The following is a 23,815-nucleotide window of genomic DNA, read 5'->3' as shown; positions in this document are numbered from 1 at the left end:
TAATATTGTCACAGGGCAGTTCTGGCTTTAAATTGTTTATTTTTGCGTTGGATTGAAAATCCTTTTGGTATATTTCCATATTATTGCATTTGTTAGGAATTTGGTTTGATTGAAATGTATTAATTATATTCTGCAGGGTGTGATATCAATGGGTGGTGGCATTGACCCTTTGAATGAGTATCATTCTGTTATTTATTATCATGAAGACAAGCCTAGGTGGCAAGAAACATTCAAAGCTGCAATACCAATTGAAGAATTTAAAGGGAGCCACTTAAAATTTACTTTTAAGCACAGGTAAGTGATCAGTTATCGTTTAAATATATATATAGACCCAAAAATTCGAGAGAAACCCTTATCCCAACATAACCATAGTTGTTAGGGGTCTAGAGATACTTTATTATGTGATATATCTTGTTCTGGTTCCTGAATGGAAATATCACCGTGGCCTCAATTTGTTTTTTAATCATTTTTGATTACAAAATCACTCTCCAGCTACTACAGCTTAGCTTTGAATTTGTTAATGTTTTTGAAAGGAACAGTGAAAAAATATGTAAAATTATGAATTATTTTAAGTAGTGGGTCTAGGAGAAAATGTTTTAAAAATTTATTTTTAAGATTTTTCGATGAAAAATTTTGGAGAATTATAACAGTTAAAGATCAAAATGTGTAATAACTATAGGTAAAGGAAAGATTCAACCTTTAAGATGCTGAAGTGTGACTTTTCATATGGGAAGGTTTCTTTCGTATGACTATACTTCTGGCAGAATTTTCAGCTTGGTTTGATTTCAATTTACGAATTTCCTGTCAACCTGTTTAGCGCAAGAACAATCATTGTTAAAATGAAATAACTTAATATAAATCAATGAACAGTTGTGGTGTTATTCCAAGTGATTTATAACCACTTGGGCAGGTTAATCAATTGCATAATGATTCATACTAGAGGACCCCACTGACTAGTCTAGATTATCTCACCGATAGATAGGTTAATGATCATTTTTTAAATTGATTGATTTGTCTTAATAACCAATTTAAATACAAAAAGTAATTGTTGGAAACCAATATGCATTGCATCAACTCAAACAAAACAATTTTTAATTAAGCATAGGAAAAAATATGATAAAAATGTGCTGATCATCTCTGCAAGTTGATAAGATTTTGCATAAATTCAATGTTTCATAAATGTAATATTTAGGTTTTGATTGAATTAATTTATATGAAGAGTTGTCTGGATCATGAAAAAGTTACATTAATTTGAAGATTATATGAATTTTGGATCCAAAAATTCAAGTTTTCTAACTTTCTACATGTTCTGAATTTTTAAGTGAGAACTACACTGCTCCCCACAAGATATATATTGAAAACAGAAATTTTTGGTATTCGAAAGATTTGAACTATTCAGAAAATGTTCAAATTGGCAATTGATTCAATCATTAAGTTGTGCTGTAATTGTATAATCTTTATTAAAATTAACTTGTAATTTCTTGTCATGATTATTACTGATTAAAGCAAACGTTATACTACAGTTTAACTGCAATCATTTACCTTTTTGATTGTTCAAGGTCCTCCAATGAAGCCAAGGACAGAACAGAAAGACCTTTTGCAATGTCTTTTGTTAACCTAATGCAGGCAGATGGAACTACACTTTTTGATATGCAGCATGAGCTACTTGTTTATAAGGTATTGGCTCCTGTTAGGTAAATAATTTTTATTTATGTAAAATTATTGCGAGTTTATTTGTGACGCATACTTTGTTTTTAGGTCGACCATAAAAAATATGATGAAGGAGACATTGGTTATCTTAATCTTCCATCTCTGCGCTCAAAACTTGTGGATGGTCAAAAACATCAAATTAATGGATTGACCTTGAGTGTCAAAGATTATTTCCTGATTGAAACCAATATTTGCTCTACTAAGCTGACTCAAAATGGTAAGTGTATTTGAAGAACTAATTAAGTGAACATATAGTGCAAGTATATACTTGTGGTTTCTTTACTGGAATAGGTGGGGCACCTGGGTTGTACATACACATTTAGGTATGCTGCAAAAATGTGCCCCAAGTTAACTAGAATAAGATATTTGGCATACTTTCTCAGCTCTACTAGCAAAAATGATCGCACATATTCATAGATGAGCAGAGTATGGGGGTAGTTTGATCAAGTTTTTCACGGTGAGGATGAGATATAGTTTGCCTATCTAGCAGGGACGTTAATATTATCTCTCGCTGGCCTTTTGGCAGGGGTGAGTAACTCTCGCCTCTGAAACATCCAAAGCTGTAGTCCGTGATGCTGACATCTCCAGCAAACTCCCTCCATTCTTCATTTCTCAGTGGAATAAACTGTGTTGCCAAGAGCTAATGCTATATACCACGGAGCACCCTCAGCTTCCTCCAAGGTGTTTAATTTTCCAGACACCAGATTATGGTGAGAAACCGCAGGCACCAGAGGAAATAAGGAGCTAGCCACCCCACCTTGATGTGAGGATTCAACACTCTTTTGGTCCTTGTACTTAAGTGCAATGTACTTTGTGTTGTGTTAGCTCTATCCTCACCTGTCAAAGTAATGTTAGGATTGATTACCATGGGTTTTTATAGTGATATTTCTTGTGTTTCAAACCCCATAAGAGAAAAATAACAGCGCCCTTCAATAATAATACTTTATTGTTTTGTTGGTCAAATACATGGCATAGAACATGGTCAGTGCAGTGAGGAAAAGGAATTAAATAATAATAATACCCAAGAAAACATTACTACACATTGTTACAGAGTTTAATGTAAAAGGAAGCATCATTTTAATTATGGTGTCACCCTATAGTTCCTCTATAATGTGGTAAAATCTGAGGAGTAATAACTTCTCACGTTCAAGTTAAAATACATTCAACAGATTCAGGCGAGATGTAGTGGAATTTCATCATTATGAGAAAAGTAAATTTGTACTTTTCCACAGATTTTCAAGTTTAAAAGCAGACCGAGTGGACTTTTTTTTATGTCCATTGTCAGTTTATTATAATTAATAAGTGATACTGCACGTGATGTGGGCCTTTCTTAGAAGAAATAGTGAGTGGTTGATTTTTCAGGTGCACATCTCCCTTCCTGGAATTAGGTAAAAACAAACATCGATTCTTTTTCACAAGTAAAGAGCAATGAAATGGATAATCAAGGCAGAGTCATCAATTTCAGTTCCTTAAATAGTGGCTCAATTGCTTTTAAAGACCTTTTTTGCATGGAAAATGCCTTCATTTCTGCACTAGAGTTCCCCTAGAAGACAGCACCATAGGCTTGGTAGGAATGAATTTTGGCATTGCATTCAAGGTATCAAGTGAGGTAGTTGGGGCAAGTTTCCTGGTCATGTAAGTCCCAGTGGCCATTTTATTGATTATATCTACTTAATACCCCGCAATTCACGGCAAAGGCATGTGGCGAGCACCACCCATAATTAGAAAACAAAATCGCATGCAAAAGCAACAAATTTATTCAATCCACAAACAAAACATGGTAGGCTTTCATGCAAAAACCGTTACAACCCACACACCTGATCGTTTCATCAACTTGTGAATACCAGTCAAGATTTTCACTTTGAGATAATCCCAAAAATTCCAAAGTTGTGGAAATGAACTGGTGAATAAATTAATGTGAAGTTGTCTCTAGTTTTAATAATCGTGACCCACAAATGGTGCTTTGAATGTAACACAACTTGATGTGTTGCAAAGGCACTGAGGCTAAGCACGGGGCGTGGTGCTGTAGCTCTGCTTGCCCTACTCCCCTGATGGAAGTGAATAGATGACCTGTCTTGCATCTTGCTTGGATCCATCCTTTATTTCTGAGGATGGCATAATAATGCAGGGAGTTTTCATACTGATGGAAGCACTAGGAATGAAGACTTTGGTGTTCTGCTGTGTATGCATAAAGTTGAAGTCTTCATTCCTTAGTTCTTCTATCAGCATGGGCGTATGCAAAGTATCAGACTTAATTACCAACTACAATTGTGCTATTGATCAAGAGTGGCCCTTCTCATGGTTTTTGTGGTTATTGAATCTCTTTCACATATTAATAAATAGTATGCTTTTATATTTATGAAAAACCGGCAGCTTTTCCATTGATAGTGACAATATTTATAACCTGGATTTGTGAATTTTTTTAGATAATGCAACCAAATTTTTTGTGATTTCAGGAAGAATCCTGTTTATAAAGTAAATAAAATTTAATGAAAGTATCCACTATTAGTATGAATATATTGGAAAATGTCAATGTATTGTTTCATTAGAACATATTTGGGTTTGCATGGTATTTGAAGATTTACATCAACCATATGACGACTCAATTTAATTTTTAAATGTTTTGTTTGAAACTTAGGAAAAATAATATTACCTTTGCTTTCTACAGAATAAACTTTATTCGTCGACTAGTTTCGTTTACACTGTAACATCATCAGGACTAGTGAATATAGCCCTAGTCCTGATGATGTTACAGTGTAAACGAAACTAGTCGACGAATAAAGTTTATTCTGTAGAAAGCGAAGATAATATTATTTTTCCTAAGTTAAAAATGGAATTCTACAAAGTTAAGGCCTCAACCATTCAGTGTTTTGTTTGGTTAGAGCTCTAAATAATACCTTATTATCTGGATAAAATACAGGCATAATAGGATTTCTGTAATCTATTCGTTGAGACCAAGTTTTGTAGATTTTTTCAACTCATAAGTGTTGGGTAATCATTTTTTTTCTTATGGCTTGCATGATATTCAATGGGTTATTGTAATTTGCTGTTTGTTAATTTGGTAGCATAGTTTTGATTTCTTCGCTAATTAATACCTTTCACCATTCAACCTTGGCAGTTGGTCTCCTTGGCTTGTTGAACTGGGCTGGAAACCCTGATGGTCTGGAGGAAAGTCTTAAGACCCTTATGAAAGTCGATGGTGAGGAAGTGGTAAAGTTTCTTCAAGATGTTTTGGATGCTCTTTTCAACATCCTAATGCAGAATTCTGACAGTGATTTATATGACAAAATGGTGTTTGAGTGCTTGGTGAGTTATGAGCTTGGAAATAAATGCCAATACATGGAAAGATATTTGTATTTAACGTCCCTGTTATCTCTTTTTAGAGCTGTTAGCTGTAGTGCAGTGATCAAAATCATGTTTTCTTGCAAATGTTGTCATCACTCTCTAACCCTCTTTAACATTTCTTGCAGCTATTCATTATTGGTCTTGTTTCTGATCGGAAGTATCAGCATTTTCAGCCTATTCTGGATTTGTACATCCAAGAAAGTTTTAGCGCCACACTTGCATATCAGTATGTAGATTGTTTAATGGTTTTTTTTTGTTTTCATTGTACACTAATTGCATAACTACTAAGGTTGTCTAATGCTTGATTTCAGGAAACTAATTGTTGTTTTAAAGTTTTATATTGACAATGCAAACTCTCAAAATAGTGGGCAAGAAATTTTGCTTAAGACAATGAAGTCATTACAGTATTGCATGAAATTTATTGTGAGGTCAAGGCAGTTATTCTCAGTGTAAGTTGAGTTTACGTCTAATTTTATATCCGCAATGAGTTTTTCAGCAAACTATTATTGTCTTAAGGACCCTCAAGTCATTTAAAAAAAATGTTAATGCTCTTATAGATTATATGAGGGTAAGCACCAGGAGGAATTCGAAACATCCCTTAAATCTCTTCTGCAGAGCATCACTGGAATGATGTGCTATAATACGGATTTCACCCTCCTTGTTCAGGGAGCATGCCTCAAATATCTTCCATCGACAATTCCTGATATCCTGAAAGTTTTTGATTCCAAAGAATTGAGGTATGTATTTTGTTTTGGCCGCCTTGGAGTTGTTTGAGTTTCATTGTGTGTACGAACTTCTTGGCATTTTCTGTGCATGGGTGCCAAGATGAAGTATTATTATTATTTATTTGCCCAGAGGACACAATATATCATGATACAATCATTAATACATGTATATAGAGCACGTCATAGAAAAGAAAACAATTTCACAAAAAAAAGATGACAATATCACAAAAGAAATGCTATAACCCACAGCTCAGATACTCATTTACACTGTAAAAACACTTCTCTATTAAGTATGCTTATACAGTTTTTTTAAAAAGATATAAATTTTCTATAGTTTTAATATCTGTGGGTAATTTATTGTACAATTTTGAACACATGACCTCAGGCCCTCTGGGGATGCCAGTGAGAGGCTTGTTATTTTGACATGAATGTCCTTACAGTTACAGTAGTTAATGTTACTTACAGTAGTTAATGTTGAGTTGTAACTGGCAATAGGTTGCACTTTGGTTATTCAGTTCCTGGTTCTCTTGGATCTTGAGATTGGTTCCTAAATGGCAATTAAATGAAAAGCATTGGTTCTAGAACCAGGTTTCAATTAAGGTATTCAGGGAAGGGATTGGCTGGAAAAGCTTTGTTTTAGTAGCTCTTATGTTCTATAAATGTAGTTCACAATTAATCTTGATAGTGAAATATTTAACAATTCGTACTAATGGCAAAAGGATTATAATAGGTTTTTATTTAGAAATCCTAACGTCAAGGGACAAGATTTGACCGAGCACCTTAATTGCATCAATGCATTTACTCTTTCACCTTCACTACCATTTTTTTGGAATTGAGCCTCTAGGTTATGCGCATACTCTGTTCTCCCATGTTCTTGGATACCAAAGTATTTATTCAAACTATTTTGTTTATCACACAAAAATGAAGTTGATTTATGAGAGCATTGCAACTGTGGCCCCTCCCTTACATACTTAGCAGTAACCATGTTTTTCTCAGTCACATCTCTCCCGTTGTCAGTGAGATGAAATATGTTTTCGGAAAACCTCTAGTTTGACATGCTAAACCTTGTTAAAGCCTTTTGTTTGCCATGAAGAAGTCAAGATGTCACTTGTGCACAAGGAAAACTTAGTTCATGATTTTCCCCTTCATTTTCTGAATTCAGTCATCACTTAGTTTAGTTTCTTTTGGGGATTTCCATCCCTGCCTTTAGCTTTTTTACTTCCACTCGGCAAAACCTAATTTTTTATCATGCTTTGTGGCAATGAAGTCTTTATCCTTTTCCCTGATTTATTCAATTATACGAGGTCTGTACGAACAGTATCATGAATTTTGTGTTTTTACAAGAAATATTTATTTATTCATGACTATCTATTTTATCCCCTTCAAAGTAATCCCCATTTGATGTTGGACACTTGCGCCAATGTTTTTTCAAATCCCTGAAGCATTTCAAAAAATCATTTTTTGTGATCTTGTTCAGCTCCTCCTTTGATGCAGTCTTTATCTCATCAATCATAGCGTAGCGTAGTCCTTTCATGGGCCTCTTCAGTTTTGGGAACAAGAAAAAGTCACTGGGGGCCAGGGAATACAGTGGCTGCAGCATCATTGGTGTGTTGTTTTTGACCAAAAATTTGCGCACAGGTAACAATGTGTGAGCAGGGTCGTTGTCATGGTGCAAATGCCAATTTTTGTTCTTCCTCAAATCCCAGGCGTTTGTGGTGGATTGCTTCAGATGCACGAATTGTGCATGACTTGCAGGTAATATTCCTTATTTACCGTTCTGCCCTGTGGCAAGAACTCACGATGTACCACGCCCCTGCAATCGAAGAAAACTGTGAGCAAAACTTTCATATTCGACTGAACTAGATATGCTTTTTTCGGTCTTGGCTCATGCTGCAGCTTCCATTGGGTTGATTGAGCTTTAGTTTCCGTGTCATAGACATAAACCCACGATTTGTCACCAGTTATGACCCTCTGGAGCAAATTTGGGTTGTTGCGGACAGAGTCCAACACTTCATAAGCAATGTTAATGCATTGCTGTTTTTGTGGTTGAAACTGAGCAATTTTGGTACGAATTTTGCGGTGACCCATGTCATGCCCAAGTCATTGGTAAAAATCAAATGGCACGAGCCAATTGTTATGTTTACGTCTTGAGCAACTTCTCTAGCAGTGAATCGACGATTGGCAAATACTATTTTCTTCACTTCTTCAATGTTTTCATCTGTTGTGTATTTGCTCGGGTGTCCGGCATGCTCGTTCATCGTTCACATCTTCTCAGCCCTCTGAGAAATCTTGTACCACTGATAAACGTTGCTTTGGTCCAAGGTAGCTTCTCCATATGCCACAGTCGACATTCAATTCAAGAATTGCATTCACACCCTTAATTTTGTTTTTTACACAAAATTTGATTCAGGTTCTTTGATCCATTTTTTGGAACAGGCAAAAATCAAAGACAAGCCAAAACATATCCCAGCAAAACAGCTGTCAAAAATAAAGGGAACATTCAAAATGGCCGAACTTTTTGGCATCAGGGAGAGGGACAAGTACCATACATAATGCCACGACAAAATCAAATATGCATGCCCGTGGAAATTGAAAATTTGTGATACTTTTTGGGCAGACCTCGTAGAAACCAAATTTTTGCAATCTTGCAATATTCTTCACTGTTACCAGATAATGCATAAGGGTTTTGGCTAATCTGAATATAATCTAATTTACAGTTATGCATAAATGTTAAGTGGCTTACCAAGAGCAATCAAAGAGTAATCATAAAAACATCTAATTAACTGCTCCAGAAATCTTAAATGGGATGCCCTCTATTTTATAAATTTCCATTAAAAATGTTTTCACAACTCTTAATTTAAACTTTTTTGCTGAATTGTCTGATGAAATATAAAAATTGAAAATAAGCTACGTTTGTGGAACAAAAAAACATGATGAGCAAGTCACTTTATTTCCTCATTCTTCACTTGACTGCTTTTGTCATGATGTATGTTTTGCATTTGGATATCCCTATTGATATTTGCTATAAAGAATAAAAACATAAGCATCTTATCCTAAAAAATAAAACTTATCGCTCATCATCTCTCAGGTTGATGTTTGTTAGCATTATGCCTTTGCTAATGTTGTTCCCTTAAACTTAAAAGAAAATCTGCTTCCAGGACTTTCTGTCGCAACAGTTGTTTAGTTGACAACAGTTTCACCCCAGTTCCTGTCTTGTGGTTTATTCAAGTCCAAGTGATCAGTCCATGGTAAGACTGACCACTTTGACTTTAATGCACCCACAGGATCAATAGTGAAGCTGTTGTCGTCAAACAACTTGGCAGCGGCGACAGAAATTCCTGGAAGAAGAATGAATCCTTCACAAATTAATGGGTTTCACATTTACTGTCCCCACTTTGGTCTTAATTTTGGGTTGCTGTTACTGTCATGGAATTCCTTGATTCTTCGATATTTACAGGTGAGGAGCTCGGCAGAAATAGTCTTCTTGATTAAGTTGTGATTCCATTTTTAATCCAGTGTGTTCCAATTTTTACACCAGTGTGTTATTAGCATTTGTCGGATATGGTGCTCTTTGCGATGTCATCTTTCTCTGTTGCCATGATATGTACATCCGTTGTATATACAGCCGCTAAACACCACTCTTCCAAAAAGAAGGATATTTTTGACTCGTTGAATCGCCACCTTTTGCACCTCTCACCCAATTCCTTCAGCCGAGGACTGAGTGTCATCAAACAGACTGCTACTGCCAATGGGTGCAATGATGTCATGATTGACCAAATGTCACCGAAGGAAGAGAAACCTAATCGCCACCAGAATTATTAACTCTTTTCACCGTTAATATGAAGGGCAATACTCATTGGTGCAAGTTAATCTATTTAGACACTATCGGCTAAAAACTTGCTAATCATCTTCTTAAGTGTAATAAAAAATAAACATTTCATGGTTTTAGTAATGCTTCCCTCTTCCTAAAAATCAGCATCAACCTTTTGGAGACCCCACCTCATCCTCGGGAGTGCGTGAACTCCACTACAGAGATTGCAGTGCCATCTATTGTGGTAGGACCAGATGCTATTCTGTGTGAGGGTTAAGGAGCACCTGTGTGCCTTCACCCACAAATATTATCCCTCTTCCAATTTTGCAAAACATAATTTTGAATCCAATTGCAACCGACATTGCAAAAAAAACAATGCTCCACTTTCAAAAATCTGAAAATAAACTCAGCATTAAAGAAGAAACTGAGGAAGTTCTTCACTGCAAAGGCCACTCTGTTTCCATTTTAAATGAGCAGACATTCCCTATAATTATATCTGGTTATCTCCCATTCAATCCACCTTTTGTATCTGCATATCATTTAATTTTCATGAAGACTACAATATAAGCACTCAACAACCATTATAGCCTTTCCTCCTGCCTCCTTAGTACCACCCCCAGCAAATCCCTAACTTGTCACCCTTGTCTCCCAGCCAATGTCCCTTTCTCTTGTGAAATTTGAATCTGTAATTTTATTTCTTTCTGCACAATAATGGGATTTCACAAAGTTAGACCTTTTACGGTCAATTTTAGGATGTGCATCCATTTAATTTGGCATGAGGCTTGCCTAATTTGTGAGTGTTTAGCATGTCAAGTTATTTTTCCCTTCAAGTGATTGAATTAAGGAAGCCATGTGCTTTTCACATATTTTTGGTTAAATAATTCATGAGTGTGGATGTTATAATTTCCAAAAATATATTTCATATTCATAAAATACCAGTAAAATATTAATATGTGTGTTTGAAATGCCTCTTTAAACAACTTAGTGAAAGAATATACTTAGGTTAAATATTTAAAGCTCACTAGGGAGTTGAATTTTGAAATGTATACATGTTTGCAATGACCATGCTGCCCCACTTTACAGCACTTATTGTGCTTCTATGAAATGTTTTAGAAGTGATGATCTCTCAAGTTATTAATGTCAATTTTTTGCATATTCCTTTTTATTAGTTTGATTTTGACTGACTTGATAAATAAACTTAGTCCAAACCGGCTTACCAAACAGAAGATGATGACTGTTAATGACATCATTCACAGTCAGTTGTTTCACATATCAGAATGTAGGGGAATTCTCATTCCTGTTATTGTGGGGAAAGTGAAGGAATTGTTGGAAAGCAAGGATGAGGTAAGTTGAAACCATTTTGTTCTATTGAATAATTTAGTTTTTGAAGTTAGTCTCATTTACATTTTCCTCTAAAATTCTTAACTTTCTAATGACTTTCAAGAATTGATATTTTTAACTTTTTAACTATTTCCCTAATTGTGAAAAACTGATGAAAATATTAAATTAAGGTTTGTTGTGCTGAAGCATATGAAATAATCTCATGATGTGCTTTTCATACTTTACCAAATGTTTTTTGAGACTTAGTATAACAGTAACAGTACCTTAATGAAAATTTTAAATTGTTCTTTTGATTTTTGATATAAAATTGCAATATTTTCCATCCTAATGTGTTTGATTTGCATTCAATAATTGATAAGTCAGTACTTCCATCATTCTTTTTTGTAACTCCATGTTAAAATGAATGCAGTGACTTAAGCATAACTGGCTTTTTTGAGCACGTCATACATTTAATTGCCTGATGCACTTGAATAAAATGTAGTGTATTCAAATGTTCTTGAGCACCTTTAAATGTTATATGCCATTCAGCTTTTGTGTCTGGTGCTGTTTTTCAAATGAATGTACTAATCTTAAAATTTAAGCTTGTTCTTCCATGTAAAATGTTTGTAATAATGTTTTTGACTCTGGGTTTTTGTATGTCCTCATTGTAATGTGCCTACCTTAATGACCTAAAAGTTAATGAGAAAAGTACGAACAAGCTTAATGTAGTAAATTGCCATAACTTACTTTTAAATTTCATAGTGAAGACTAATTATCTGAATACAACTGTCTAATTATTTAAACCATGTAATTCATGAATGATCCATGAAAACAGGCTTCAATCAGTTTTAAATTACTTTAATTGTACATCATTTGGAGAGGTCATTCATTTTAAATATGGACTTGTTTAAAATGCTTATCATAAATGTATCTTGATTTAACAGTTTCACTGACGTATAAATCAAAGTTATTGTATTCAAGCAATGAAATAACTGTAACATGTTATAATTATAACTATTCTGAGTGTCTAGAGATAGATATCTGTTCTCTATCCACAATATCTTGCTGTGGATTTGGTTTGGTCGCTCCTTAGAAATCATTTCGTGCGCATTTTTGGGAGGGATTCGATTGCTGCCACAGGTTATGCAGACATGTGACAATGTACTGACAATGAGGGGAAAGCTTGCTCGTATACTGATGCCAGTAAAGCCTCAATCTAGTTAAATATTTGCTTGTGTATTTAGGGTTAAAAATTTGGCGGTATCGTTTGCCAAATTTAGTTTTAATGGTAAACTGTGATAGAACCTTTGCTGAAATAAGGAAAACCTTAAGCACGATATTGGGCTTTTTTTTCAACATTTTTACCCTCAGTTTTTGACAAAAATATATGGCAGAACCTTTACCGAAACATGGTAAAAATTTCACCATGATTGTGGATGAGTGTATTTGTTCACATTCTAATGTTCCTGAGTGATTACAAATATCAGCTATGCCTTGTAACTGTCAATGAGCAATATGTAATTCTCGGTAAACACAAGGTTTGAATAATATATGACTGGAATATGCCTCGAGTTTCGAGGGTTCGATTCAGCATCAATTTTTTTTTAATTCAGGCTAAATACACCGTAAACTCTTGTATAAAGGTTTGGATATGTTAGCTCCTGGATATTCACCACAGAAACAAATGCATTTAGTAATTGCTGCTAAAACCACAAATCTATTGATGATACCATTTTTTTCTGGCAGATATTCAGGATAGGCAACCCATGCCATTACCACCTTGCCACTGCTTCAATGTTTGGCAATGACCAAATGTTTGCACTTTTGGGTCATTAAGTGGCACCTTTCATAAAAATTACATTCATTCTTCAACATCACAGCAGTATGACCCATCTCACCAAGAAAAACCTGATTTTGGAAGTTTAGGAGATATTTTCTGATTAATTTGCATCTCTGCCCAATTTCTCATTGTTGAATTGTACAAGCAACGACAAGTGATCTGGGAGAGTCTTTGTGTACCCTATAATAATAATTTATGTAATAACTAGTAGAGGGTGGGTATCATCTCCAAGAGTTTTTAATATGCCTTCCATGCATAATGATCCAGACTTAATTTGAACTATATTGGCATGTAAACTTTTATGACAAACATTGCTTGTGCCTTAAGTTGTTCTTCTTAAGTATCTGTAATTGAAATACAGAGGAACTTCGTACAACGAGCTTAATTCATTCAGTGATCTTTCTTGTAAAGCAAAACACTTTTAATGAAAACATTTTTTTGCATGTAAATTAATGTAAAATATGATAATGTGTTCAATGCAGAAAAAAAATTATGTACAAGGTTAAATTCAAAGAAAAATTACAACAGATTCAGGCGAGATGTAGTGGGAGTTTGTCATTATGAGAAACAAATTTGCACTTTTTCACAGATTTATTGCAACGTACAACGTGTTTCAGGTCATAGAACCATCTGCAGGTACAAGTACTGAACTTCTTGTGCCTGAAGATGGTTCGATGAATTGAAACTTGTTTTATTTTACAATAAATCTGTGGAAAAGTCAAATTTGTTTCTCATAATCAAAGAAAATTATGTGAATACATTATTTAGGATCATGGATCAAGTTTATCTTTCCTGCTGAATGCGAACTTGATTTGTAAAAAAAAAGAATTGAAATATATAGGTTATTGTGTATGATATACTACCTTGATCAAAAAGTTCCCGGAATAACCACCGTGTGGCGCTCCCATCGTTCCGAGTTGAGTTCTGTTTTTTTTTGTTAAATTGGTACATCTGTTGTTGATATTCCCTTTAAATCTTAGTGTCATAACTTGACATTTGCAAAAGTTACGTAGCCAAGAGTACATCTATCTCTGTGTGTGTTGGCGATTTTTTACAATTTCAGAAATGGATTTAAATTTGCAACTACGAACTTGTATTAAATTTTGCGTAAAAAACGGATTTAGTGGCGCACGGACGTTGGAAATGTTGGAAAAGTGTTTCGGCAACGATTCTCTAAAAAAAACGGTCGTTTACCAGTGGCACGAGCGGTTCAGAAGTGGTCGTGAGTCAATCGAAGATGATGAACGCAGTGGCAGACCATCGACATCGAAAGTCGGTGAAAAAATTGATAAAGTAAAAGAAATGTTGGTCAATAACCGCAAATTAACCATCAGAGAAATAACAGAGGACTTGAACATTGCCTATGGATCCGCCCAAGACATTGTGGTTAATGATTTGGGTTTCCGTCGTGTAGCAGCAAAGTTGGTGCCAAAAGACCTCAATTTCATGCAAAAAAGAGACCGTGTTGACGTCGCAAAAGACATGATTTGCGAGGCTGAATCCGATCCCACATTCATCAAAAGGATCATTACTGGAGACAAGACGTGGGTTTATGAGTACGACACGCAATCCAGACATCAGGCAAGTGAATGGCGTTCACCAAATGAGCCGAGACCAAAAAAACCACGTCGTTTTCAGTCAAAAAAGAAGGCAATGCTGACGGTTTTCATGGATTACAACGGTGTAGTGCATCATGAATTTTTGCCAGAAGGCCAGACAGTAAACAAAGAGTATTATTTGGACGTTATGAGACGTTTGCGTGAAGCAATTCGCCGAAAGAGACCAGAAATGTGGGCAGAAAACTCGTGGATTTTGCACCATGATAACGCACCGTCGCACAGTGCTATCATTATTCGTAATTTTTTGACGAAAAATGCAACAAATACCATCCAACAGCCACCGAATTCACCTGATTTGGCTCCCTGTGACTTCTTTCTGTTCAATCGAGTTAAAAAACCATTACGGGGAACGCGTTTTAGCAGCCGAGAGGAAGTAATGGAAAAATCGCAGGAAGCACTGATGGACATACCGAAAACCGAATATAAAAAATGTTTCGAGGATTGGATCAAGCGCTGGCATAAGTGTGTTGCAGTCGATGGGGATTACTTTGAAGGGGACAATATAGATTTAGATGAATAAACTTGTATTTTTAATTTTCTGAATAAATTCCGGGAAATTTTTGATCAAGGTAGTATACCTAATTACTTTTTACTAGAAAGCTGTCTAGAGACATTTGTGTGATGCTTTGTACACATGGTACGATTCAACAGTTTCCCATGACCTCCACATCACATTTAGTCTGCTCTTTTGGACTGGGCGCTTCTTTGAAGGCTTGTGGAGTTCCTGAATGGTCTCAACAAGCGGGGATTTAATTTTCAAATTGACACTTTAATTGGCATGAAATAGCAGTGAGAGGCAGCCTTTAATTGTCTTGTGGGCGGGCAATGCGTTCTCCTCTACTGTACCCTGTACAAATACAGGTTCACTTTGGCATTTTATTCCAGAAGAGACCCGTCTAGTCACAATTTAAATCCCTCAAGTTCTCTGCTTCGTTGGACTCAGAGCTTACTGCCTCACAATGCTGTGGATGCTGGTTTTCCTCTGAAACTCCTTGAACCACACTCAGCTCCCATTGAATACTTCTTTGCTCATTGATGATCCTGGCATCTTCTTAATTTCTGTTATCTTAGAAATGATACTCTCATCAATAGTGCTGCACTGGAATTGCTTTTAGTTTATCCATATGAGAAACAACCTTAAAACATCGTCGAGAATATGTATGATTAGATTGATATCCTTATACTTCTCAGGTAAAATGCAGCCAAGGTGATGGCTGTACTTTCTTGAAAGTCTTAGGAATGAGCTAATAAGTAAATATACACTTGCCGTTGCTGATAATAATTCATAATATGATACAGTTCATGCATTTTATACATACTTAATAGTGAGATTCTTCCATGTTTCTCAAGTGTTTGAAGCAAAAAGTTGTTGGAAAACTTGAAGTGCCAAATATGCCGAAATACCACTATCAGAAGCATCAGTATATTAAAATGAAGGAGAAATAAAGTAAAAAAAATCATTTATAATTTGCTAACCTAAACAAGTTTGCATGGTTCTAAAAACATTAATGGTCATAACATTCCGTTGGGAATGCTAAAATATGGTCGGTTTGATTCAATTAAATGTAAGATATGCATTTAAAATCATATATTTACAAAGTTTACTTGAAAGTGAATGACTTCTCTGTTGTGTACAAGTTCAATCTTTTATAAGTTTTTTGAGCTTGCAATTTTGATATCCTGTAAATGTCACCTTAATTAAAGGTTGCAATCTTTTTCACTTTGTAAAATATTGGTGGTACATGAAATATCCAGTTTTGAAGCGTATGTGGGTATTGGAAATCCTCGCCCGTTTGTCATTCGGTTCCTGTCTCTTTTTGTCCTCCCGTTTGTGCTCTTTGTGACACTGGACTTGAGTACTGTGTGTGATTTTTGTCAGATGCATTTCCTGTTGCCTGATTATTTTGCATTCATTTTGTTATGCTCCAGAGTTTGAATTTGCTGTTTCTTGATTGTGCTCTTTGAAATGTATATTTTTTTTATTATCAGTACATAGGCATATATGCAAACGTTAGATTCTATTTAGAAAATATAGCTACTACTATATAACGTATTATGTATTTACCAGTGTAAAGTACATTTATAGTAACAATTCTTCATTTTATATAATGGTATGTAATTCTGGATAGTATGATATCTAAGCTTCATCACGTTGCCATTTTGTTTTCTCCTTTCCAGGAGTTAAAGTTGTAATCAGTAAATTAGAGTAAACGTGTAGTAATCCAGGCTATATGTGGCCGTGAGTTGAGTTGTCAAGGCTAGGCAAAGTGCAGATTGTCTGGGGTTTGAACACACAACCCCATCAAACATACCCCTCACCTCAAACTCTTGTGCAGGGTAAATGGCTAGCGGCTTCTAATTTCTCCGAATGACCCATTAGAATCCCTAAGTATTAGAAGCTCCCATTTAAATATGAACTATATTTATAAAAAAATGTCCCTGATTTTCTCCTCAAGTTAAGTTGAAGCATAAAATAAACTAAGTCATTAGAACATTCTAAAAAAACAACAGTTTTTCATGCTTGATAATTGAATTATCCCATTTATCAAATCATTGGAACATTTATTCAAGTAAAAGAGTGCTGTACTTCAGGGGAATGGCAATATTTTTCTTTTGTACTTTCCAGTTTTGATGATGCAGAGCACAGTTGCCTCTGTTCTCAGGCATCAATAATTTTCATGATCCACTGTTGTAATATTTTTGCTCATAAAATGGTTATTGTAGCTAAAATATTTCAGAATAATACGACTGTTTTTATTTGATCCTGTGACACAATTTGGTTTGTGGCACTTGAATTCTATTAGTTAGTGGTGAAACATCTGCTGATGAGTGTCGTTAATGGAAATAGCCATTGACCAATAAAAGTACCTATTGACAGTAGAGCATTTGTTTGTATTTTTGTGATGTATTATTTTGATGGAAATTAATGATTTGAGTTTCCTTCTTAGAACAACTGATTATAATAAAGCACTTTTGTTATTCCTTTGGAATTCCCTGAATAACTATATGGTGTTTCATAAGATAGGAAAGAAAATGATTATGGAGTCAATCCATTGTTTTAGCCTTGATAAACGATGCATTTATCAAATTCCTTAAGCACAGGGATAGGTCATCCGAAATCCTTTTCACAGTTCAAGGTAGTTGATTATATCGCACAGTAGCATTCTTCAACTTGGGGCTATGATCAACATTAGCTCATAGAAGCATTGATACCCTCCCTGTACCAAATTTTTGTCTGGAAATATTTGATTAACTTCAAGTAATTTGCATATTTTCTGTCAAAGCTATTCAGTAAATTCCTATTTATTTTTTCCTGTAGATCTGAGATTACTGTAAATCATATGGTCATCAGTGCTTGCATGTATGCCGTAAATGGTTCAACGGCATTACATGCAACACTTGGGATTCATCTTCATTGTAAATAATATGGCTCCCCTACAGTCCATGGCAACCACTGCTTGCATTGAAGTTTTTTTCATGTACAAGTATTTGACAAGTTTTTTGTGCTGTATATATTGTGTGTCAGCACCACACATTTCAACTCGGTACGATTGTTTCTGCTTATCCTATCTGTTGACCACCTCTTGTTATCTTACGATTTCTGGTAGCATATTTCCCGAACCTGCCTTTTTATTTTGTGGCGTTTTAATTGAAACCTATGAGCAAATGTGTGGAACTTAGTCGCCTTCTTTTTCGGATGGTAGGGTATGTCAAGCGATGCTAAATTCTCATAAGTAACCACTGCATTCCATTTCTCAAGAATCTACGCCTTTTCTAATGCTCAGGGTTATATTTTCCTTGACTGCCCTTCTTCTTTAGTGCTATTGTCAAATATTACTTCAGTTTTTCTACCACAAGATTCTAAAATCATCAAGTACTAAGGTGTATGGAGAGTCATGAAACGATATTAAAAGGATTAGTCATCCATTTTAAATGAATTTGTTGTTCTTTAAAATGTGCAATGTTTAGATGAGCACATAAATTATGTGACATGTAGAGATTGTTTATTAAAAATTTCAAAGGTACAGCTGGATTAATAATTGAAATACTTTTTATTATTATTATTTTCAACCATATCCGTAGAAGCAAAATGCACAGATCGGAAGAATGTAGCAGTGCTGTATCTGGTGTGGTTAATTAATAAGCCACCTGCAGTACATATCCAGACCCTGTCTTGATTATGTGGAAGTCTTTATATTTATTAGGGTTTACTGCATAGGGAGCTCAAGTTGTTTTTTTAATGTGTTCATTAAATGTTCCATGCTCAAATTAGGTAAAATTCCTTATTAAATAACATTGAAAAAGGTAAATTATTCGTTAAATTGTCTGATATATAACTGAAAGTATTCATTAGCCTTAAGTTTATTTTGAAAATAAATACAGGTGTTCTAAATTGTAGAATATAGTTAATGTCCATTTTACGTCTTGAAAACATGGATTGTTACACTGAACTCTGTTGCCATTGATGCATATTTACCCTGAAGGCAGGCAGATCACTATGGAGTAATTAATGTTGAAGTAATAGCCTGTGAAAATTAAAGAAATGTGATGTTGTTCATACAAACTGTAACCATAGAGAAAATCTAAGCTGCTGGGGGAGTTTCATGGTGGGAGGCAAATAGAGGGAGAGTAGAAGAGGACAAAGCAGCAATCTTAGGTGTTTTGTGGAAATTATCGGCTGATATATATTTCAATACCTATTGAAATTTTCACTCTTCTGCTAGCTATGATCATACTTGTATTTACGATCTATAAATATGCAGATATAATTTTTAATTCAATTGAAATCCTAAGTTTGCTGCAATCTTTGTTGGTATTTGCTAAATATGTGTAAATACACTGATATATCATAAAATTTCCATTGTAATCTTCCTTTCCCTGCTATTTTTGATAGCACATACTATATGTGCTTATTGTAAATGTGCTGATATATATTTTAATTTCATTGGAATCTTACTCCTGCCTCCCTCATTGATGGCATTTGCTAAATATTTATAAATATACAAGGTGTACTCAAAAATTAAGGTGACTATATTTTTATGAAAAAATATTTATTTATTTATTCTTCAATATTCAAGTTGTCCTCTTCGAAGTAATCCCCCACCCCAGATATAATACACTTGTGCCAACGCATTTCCAATCCTCGATATAATTCTAACAAGCACTTTTTGGGATAGCCTTGAGCTCCTCCAGCAATGCAGTCTTGATCTCCTCAATCGCTGAAAATCTCCATCCTTTCATAGTCTCTTTAGTTACGGGAACAGAAAAAGTCTCAGGGGGCCGAATCCGATGAATATGGTGGCTGAGGCATGATTTTGGTGTTGTTTTTGGTGAAAAAATCTCTCACAAGCAACGATAAGGGAGCAGGTGCATTATCGTGATGCAAAAGCCATGAATTGTTTTTCCATATTTCCATATTTTTTCATATTGCTTCTCGCAAAGGGCACATAACTTCAAGGTAATACTCCTTATTGACTGTATGACCTTGTGGTAAGAACTCCTGATGCACTACGCGACTGTGATCGAAGAAAAAAAATGAGCAAAACCTTGATATTTGATATAATAAAAACTTCGTTGCAATTTTCCACAGTTAAAACTTTATTTCCGACCATGGTTTCGATACACTTTGTCATCATCAGGTGAGGAAAAGTACAAGGAGAAGCCTTCCTCACCTGATGATGATACAGTGTATCGAAACCATGGTCGGAAATAAAGTTTTAACTGTGGAAAATTGCAACGAAGTTTTATTATGTCTCGATTCCACAACATCACGCCTGACTCTTCAATTTTCGTTGATATTTGATCAAACTTGGCGTGCTTTTTTCGATCTTGGTTCTCCTAGATTCTTCCATTGGGATAATTGGGCTTTGGTTTTGACGTCGTAACCATATACCCTTAATTCGTCACCAGTTATGATACTTTTGAGGAAATTAGGATCATAATTGATGTCATATAACAGCTCCTGAGCGACTCTCATGCGTAGATTCTTCTGGTCAAAATTAAGCAGTTTCGGAACTTACTTTGCTGATACAGGTCTCATCCCCAAACATCCAAAAACATTGCATGGCATGAGCCAACTATTATGCCAACATCCTCAGCAACTTCTCTTATAGTGATACGATGATTTTTCAAAACAATTTTGTTCACTATTTCAATGTTTCATCTGTTGTTGACGTTCTGGGGCGTCCAGAGCGAGGTTCACCATTGGCATCTTCTCGGTCATCTTGGAAGAGCTTGTACCACCTATAAACATTTTTTTACTTAGAAATGACTCACCATATGCCACTTTCAAGGGTTTTGGAGCACAAAATTCCATTTTTTACACAAACTTTGATGCAAATTCTTTGATGTATATATTTTTATAGCAGAAAATCGCCCAGCATACCAAAACACGCCTAACATTTGTGTTTGTCAATAAAAAACTAAATATGCTATGTTATTGAAACTGTAAACAAATGTTTGGGACATGTGTACCAAGATAACAAAATAAAAAAATTGAAAATCGAATGTATGTTGCCTGAGCCAAATTTGAAAAGTCACCTCACTTTTTGAACGCACTTTGTATATGGATAAATTTTTCAAAATTTTGAATTATTCATTGATGGAAGGGACTAATATTGTTAGGCTATGCATTAGCATGAAGTCATTCCAAAGATTTGCCAAATTTTGCAAAAATTGCCAACCAATGATGGGATAGCAGAACTAGTAAGTTTTCTAATTGTTGGGAAAATGCAGAATTTTGTGCGAGAACTTAGATATTAAGAAATACTTAGAAATGTGGTCATAGGTACCAAAACCTTAGGTAATTTTAACTGTGGTACCCAGTTTTCCTGACTTGTGTACCAGCCCCTGATTATTATATTAGTATTCAGAGATACACATTTTTTTTTCCACGATCCATGAGGCAATGCACATGTAAATATTTCTCATACCTTAAATATGAATTTACATATATTTTTAGGGTAATACCTGTTGGCTCATACATGTATACTACTACTTTAAAAAACTGTTAGTTGATTTCAAAGTGGAATATTCTTTTGTGAAGCATTGTATAGCAAAAAAAATTAATTAATGAAAATACTAAAAATGTTCAAAATTGTCTATGAATACCGTCATATAGCCTGTCATACTGTCAGATGGAGTCAAATCTTTGATGTGAGCTATTATTCTTCATGGCTATAGAGGAGTTAATGGAGGAGTAATGGGTGAAAAAATGATTTGATGCATTGATTTTTAGCAAGCTGGAAAATATTGAGATCGCATAAATAAGCAAAAAGATTTTTTGCCCCACTAGTTCTAGGATATCTAATTGGAGGTCAAGGACTACTGATGTGGAATGAATCACAAACAGAAAACAAAATGCACCAGAAAGACACTCACCTGGTTTAAAATTGTCAGTGACACAGCCTTCCTTTCTCTGAAGAAGATGGTTGCCCCAGCGATAGTTTCAAATCGTGCAAGAGTTTCTTTTTTGTGTGTTCCATGTTTTCTCTTTGTCATGTCCATTGCATGTGCGTGGTGTTGAAACTATTAAGAAATATGTTACATTCATTTTATGACTACAATGCATGTTACCTTTTGTAAGTTGCCGACCCTATAGCCAGTATTGATTTTTTGTGGAACTCTATACAGATATTTTGGTCAACTAAGTGGCCATCAACTGGAGTGAGAGTATGTCAGCGGGGAAGAGGGCAGTAACAAAGCACTGCCAGTGGTCACACTCACTTGACCACAGGTCGTACTTTGTCACTTTTGTCTTCTCCGATGCCAAACTCTCACTCCTGTTGATGCTCAACCAAAATATTTGTATAGAGTTCTACAAAAACTCAATACTGGCATTAAGATTGTCACCTCACAAACTCACGGCCAATAGTTCACACCTTTGCATGTTACCTATTAGCGATTGTTAAAGCATGTTTTCCAGGCAGTTTATACTTAGAATTTTGCACCTATTGTAGTTAAAAACATGTAGTCATTACGCAGTGTTTCATAATTAATATAGATATCAATATTAGTTGTTTCTTCTAATCGAGTCATTGGTAAAGTTCCCATAGAAGCAGTTCTCAAACTTCTGAAATGTATTTTTAAAAATTCCGAATAAAATTCACAATTTTTTTGCCATAAACGAAATTAATAAATTCAGAGTTATTTTAATTTGTAAATGTTTTATAATCATGTGGAGAGGAACTTGATTATTCTTTGATAATATTTCAAACAGCCATTTCATATTATTTAATACCTGGCATGCCATGGAACAGTAGTTCACCATATCATCTGAAAATATAGCAATGTTGTTATTTATAGGTATGCGTAGTTAATTCCCATGAAAACATACTAATTGGTGAAAACATATTCATACAGGTGTTTTTTTCAGGAAAAGGGATAGAAACATATAAGTCATGAGCACTAGGTTAGTGGGGAAGGTGAAAGGGTGCGGAAAAAATATATAAATTTATATGTGACTGATGGTTGAGGCCGAGACTTTGTGGAAATCCATTGCGAACAGGAGTTTCAGAAATAACTTTGCAGCTTCCACATAAAATTACTTATTTATTTTCTACTAGTTTCGCTACACTGTAGCATCTTCAGGAACGTACGTTCCTGAAGATGCTACAGTGTAGCGAAACTAGTAGAAAATAAATAAGTTATTTTATGTGGAAGCTGCAAAGTTATTTCTGAAACTCCTGTATATAAATTTATATATTTATTTGTGGGTTGCTGAATGCTTAAGTTATAGTGAAGGTAAACATTAATGCTTGTCAAATATTTAGAAAGATATCTTAATAAAACAGCACAACTGCAAAAGCTGTGTTGATTTTGTGTTGACCTTGGCTCATTCATTACATTTTATGGTCAAATAATATTAATTCATTGTGAATGTTTGAGAACTGTGTTTTTCAGTATTTTACATTGTTAGCAATATTAAATAGACCTACAATCTTTTAGAATGCTATACTGATCAATGATCTTTCTTCTCTCTGTACATACATGCACTGATGTTAGAATTGGAAACAGGTATGTGAAAGAACTCTACTGTTTAGTTTTGCTTAGCAGAAAATGACTCTGGTGATGGTAATAGCTGAATTGCACTTTGGTGAAGGAATGTCATTGGTTTGATGACTTTGAACAGCCTTGGCAAACTGGAGCAACCACTTTTTTGTTTGCTTTTATTATTTTTGAAGTGTTCATAACATAACACAACCTGTGGAAATGCATTCATAACATTAGTCGTTGTGTTTCGCTGTCTGTCCTAGAGTCTTACGTATGGGGTTCTTCAGTGCTCTGTTGGAAAGTTAGCTGTGTTCTTCAAAATTAAGGATCTTTGTGATTTCTGTAACCATGCAGTCTCTATTCCTAGTATAGCATGATGTTACCATTTGCATGGTAATCAAAGGTGCTCTCTTTTGATTATGACTCTCTTCAATTTTTTCCTGTATTTCTAATA

At 34.9% G+C, this 23,815-nt stretch overlaps 1 protein-coding gene across 5 annotated transcripts in view; it reads left to right on the top strand.

The window, feature by feature from the left end:
- Nucleotides 1–23,815, top strand: part of mbc (myoblast city) — a 104,877-nt gene that overhangs the window by 31,042 nt on the left and 50,020 nt on the right. For 4 of the 5 annotated variants that reach the window (XM_071589215.1, XM_071589216.1, XM_071589213.1 and 1 more), the window contains exons 10-17: nt 137–294; nt 1,560–1,677; nt 1,759–1,927; nt 4,829–5,016; nt 5,181–5,281; nt 5,367–5,504; nt 5,613–5,792; nt 10,761–10,935. In XM_071589215.1, the coding sequence (XP_071445316.1) occupies nt 137–294; nt 1,560–1,677; nt 1,759–1,927; nt 4,829–5,016; nt 5,181–5,281; nt 5,367–5,504; nt 5,613–5,792; nt 10,761–10,935 (1,227 nt within the window). Of the gene's footprint in view, nt 1–136; nt 295–1,559; nt 1,678–1,758; nt 1,928–4,828; nt 5,017–5,180; nt 5,282–5,366; nt 5,505–5,612; nt 5,793–10,760; nt 10,936–23,373; nt 23,386–23,815 lie in introns of all 5 variants that reach the window. The other variant, XM_071589214.1, reaches the window with a different exon arrangement.

This window comes from Hetaerina americana, unplaced genomic scaffold (assembly GCF_022747635.1).
Source record: "Hetaerina americana unplaced genomic scaffold, ioHetAmer1.1.p SCAF_34, whole genome shotgun sequence".
Classification (NCBI taxonomy): Eukaryota; Metazoa; Arthropoda; class Insecta; order Odonata; family Calopterygidae; genus Hetaerina; species Hetaerina americana.
This window is presented reverse-complemented; position numbering and strand designations above follow the sequence as displayed.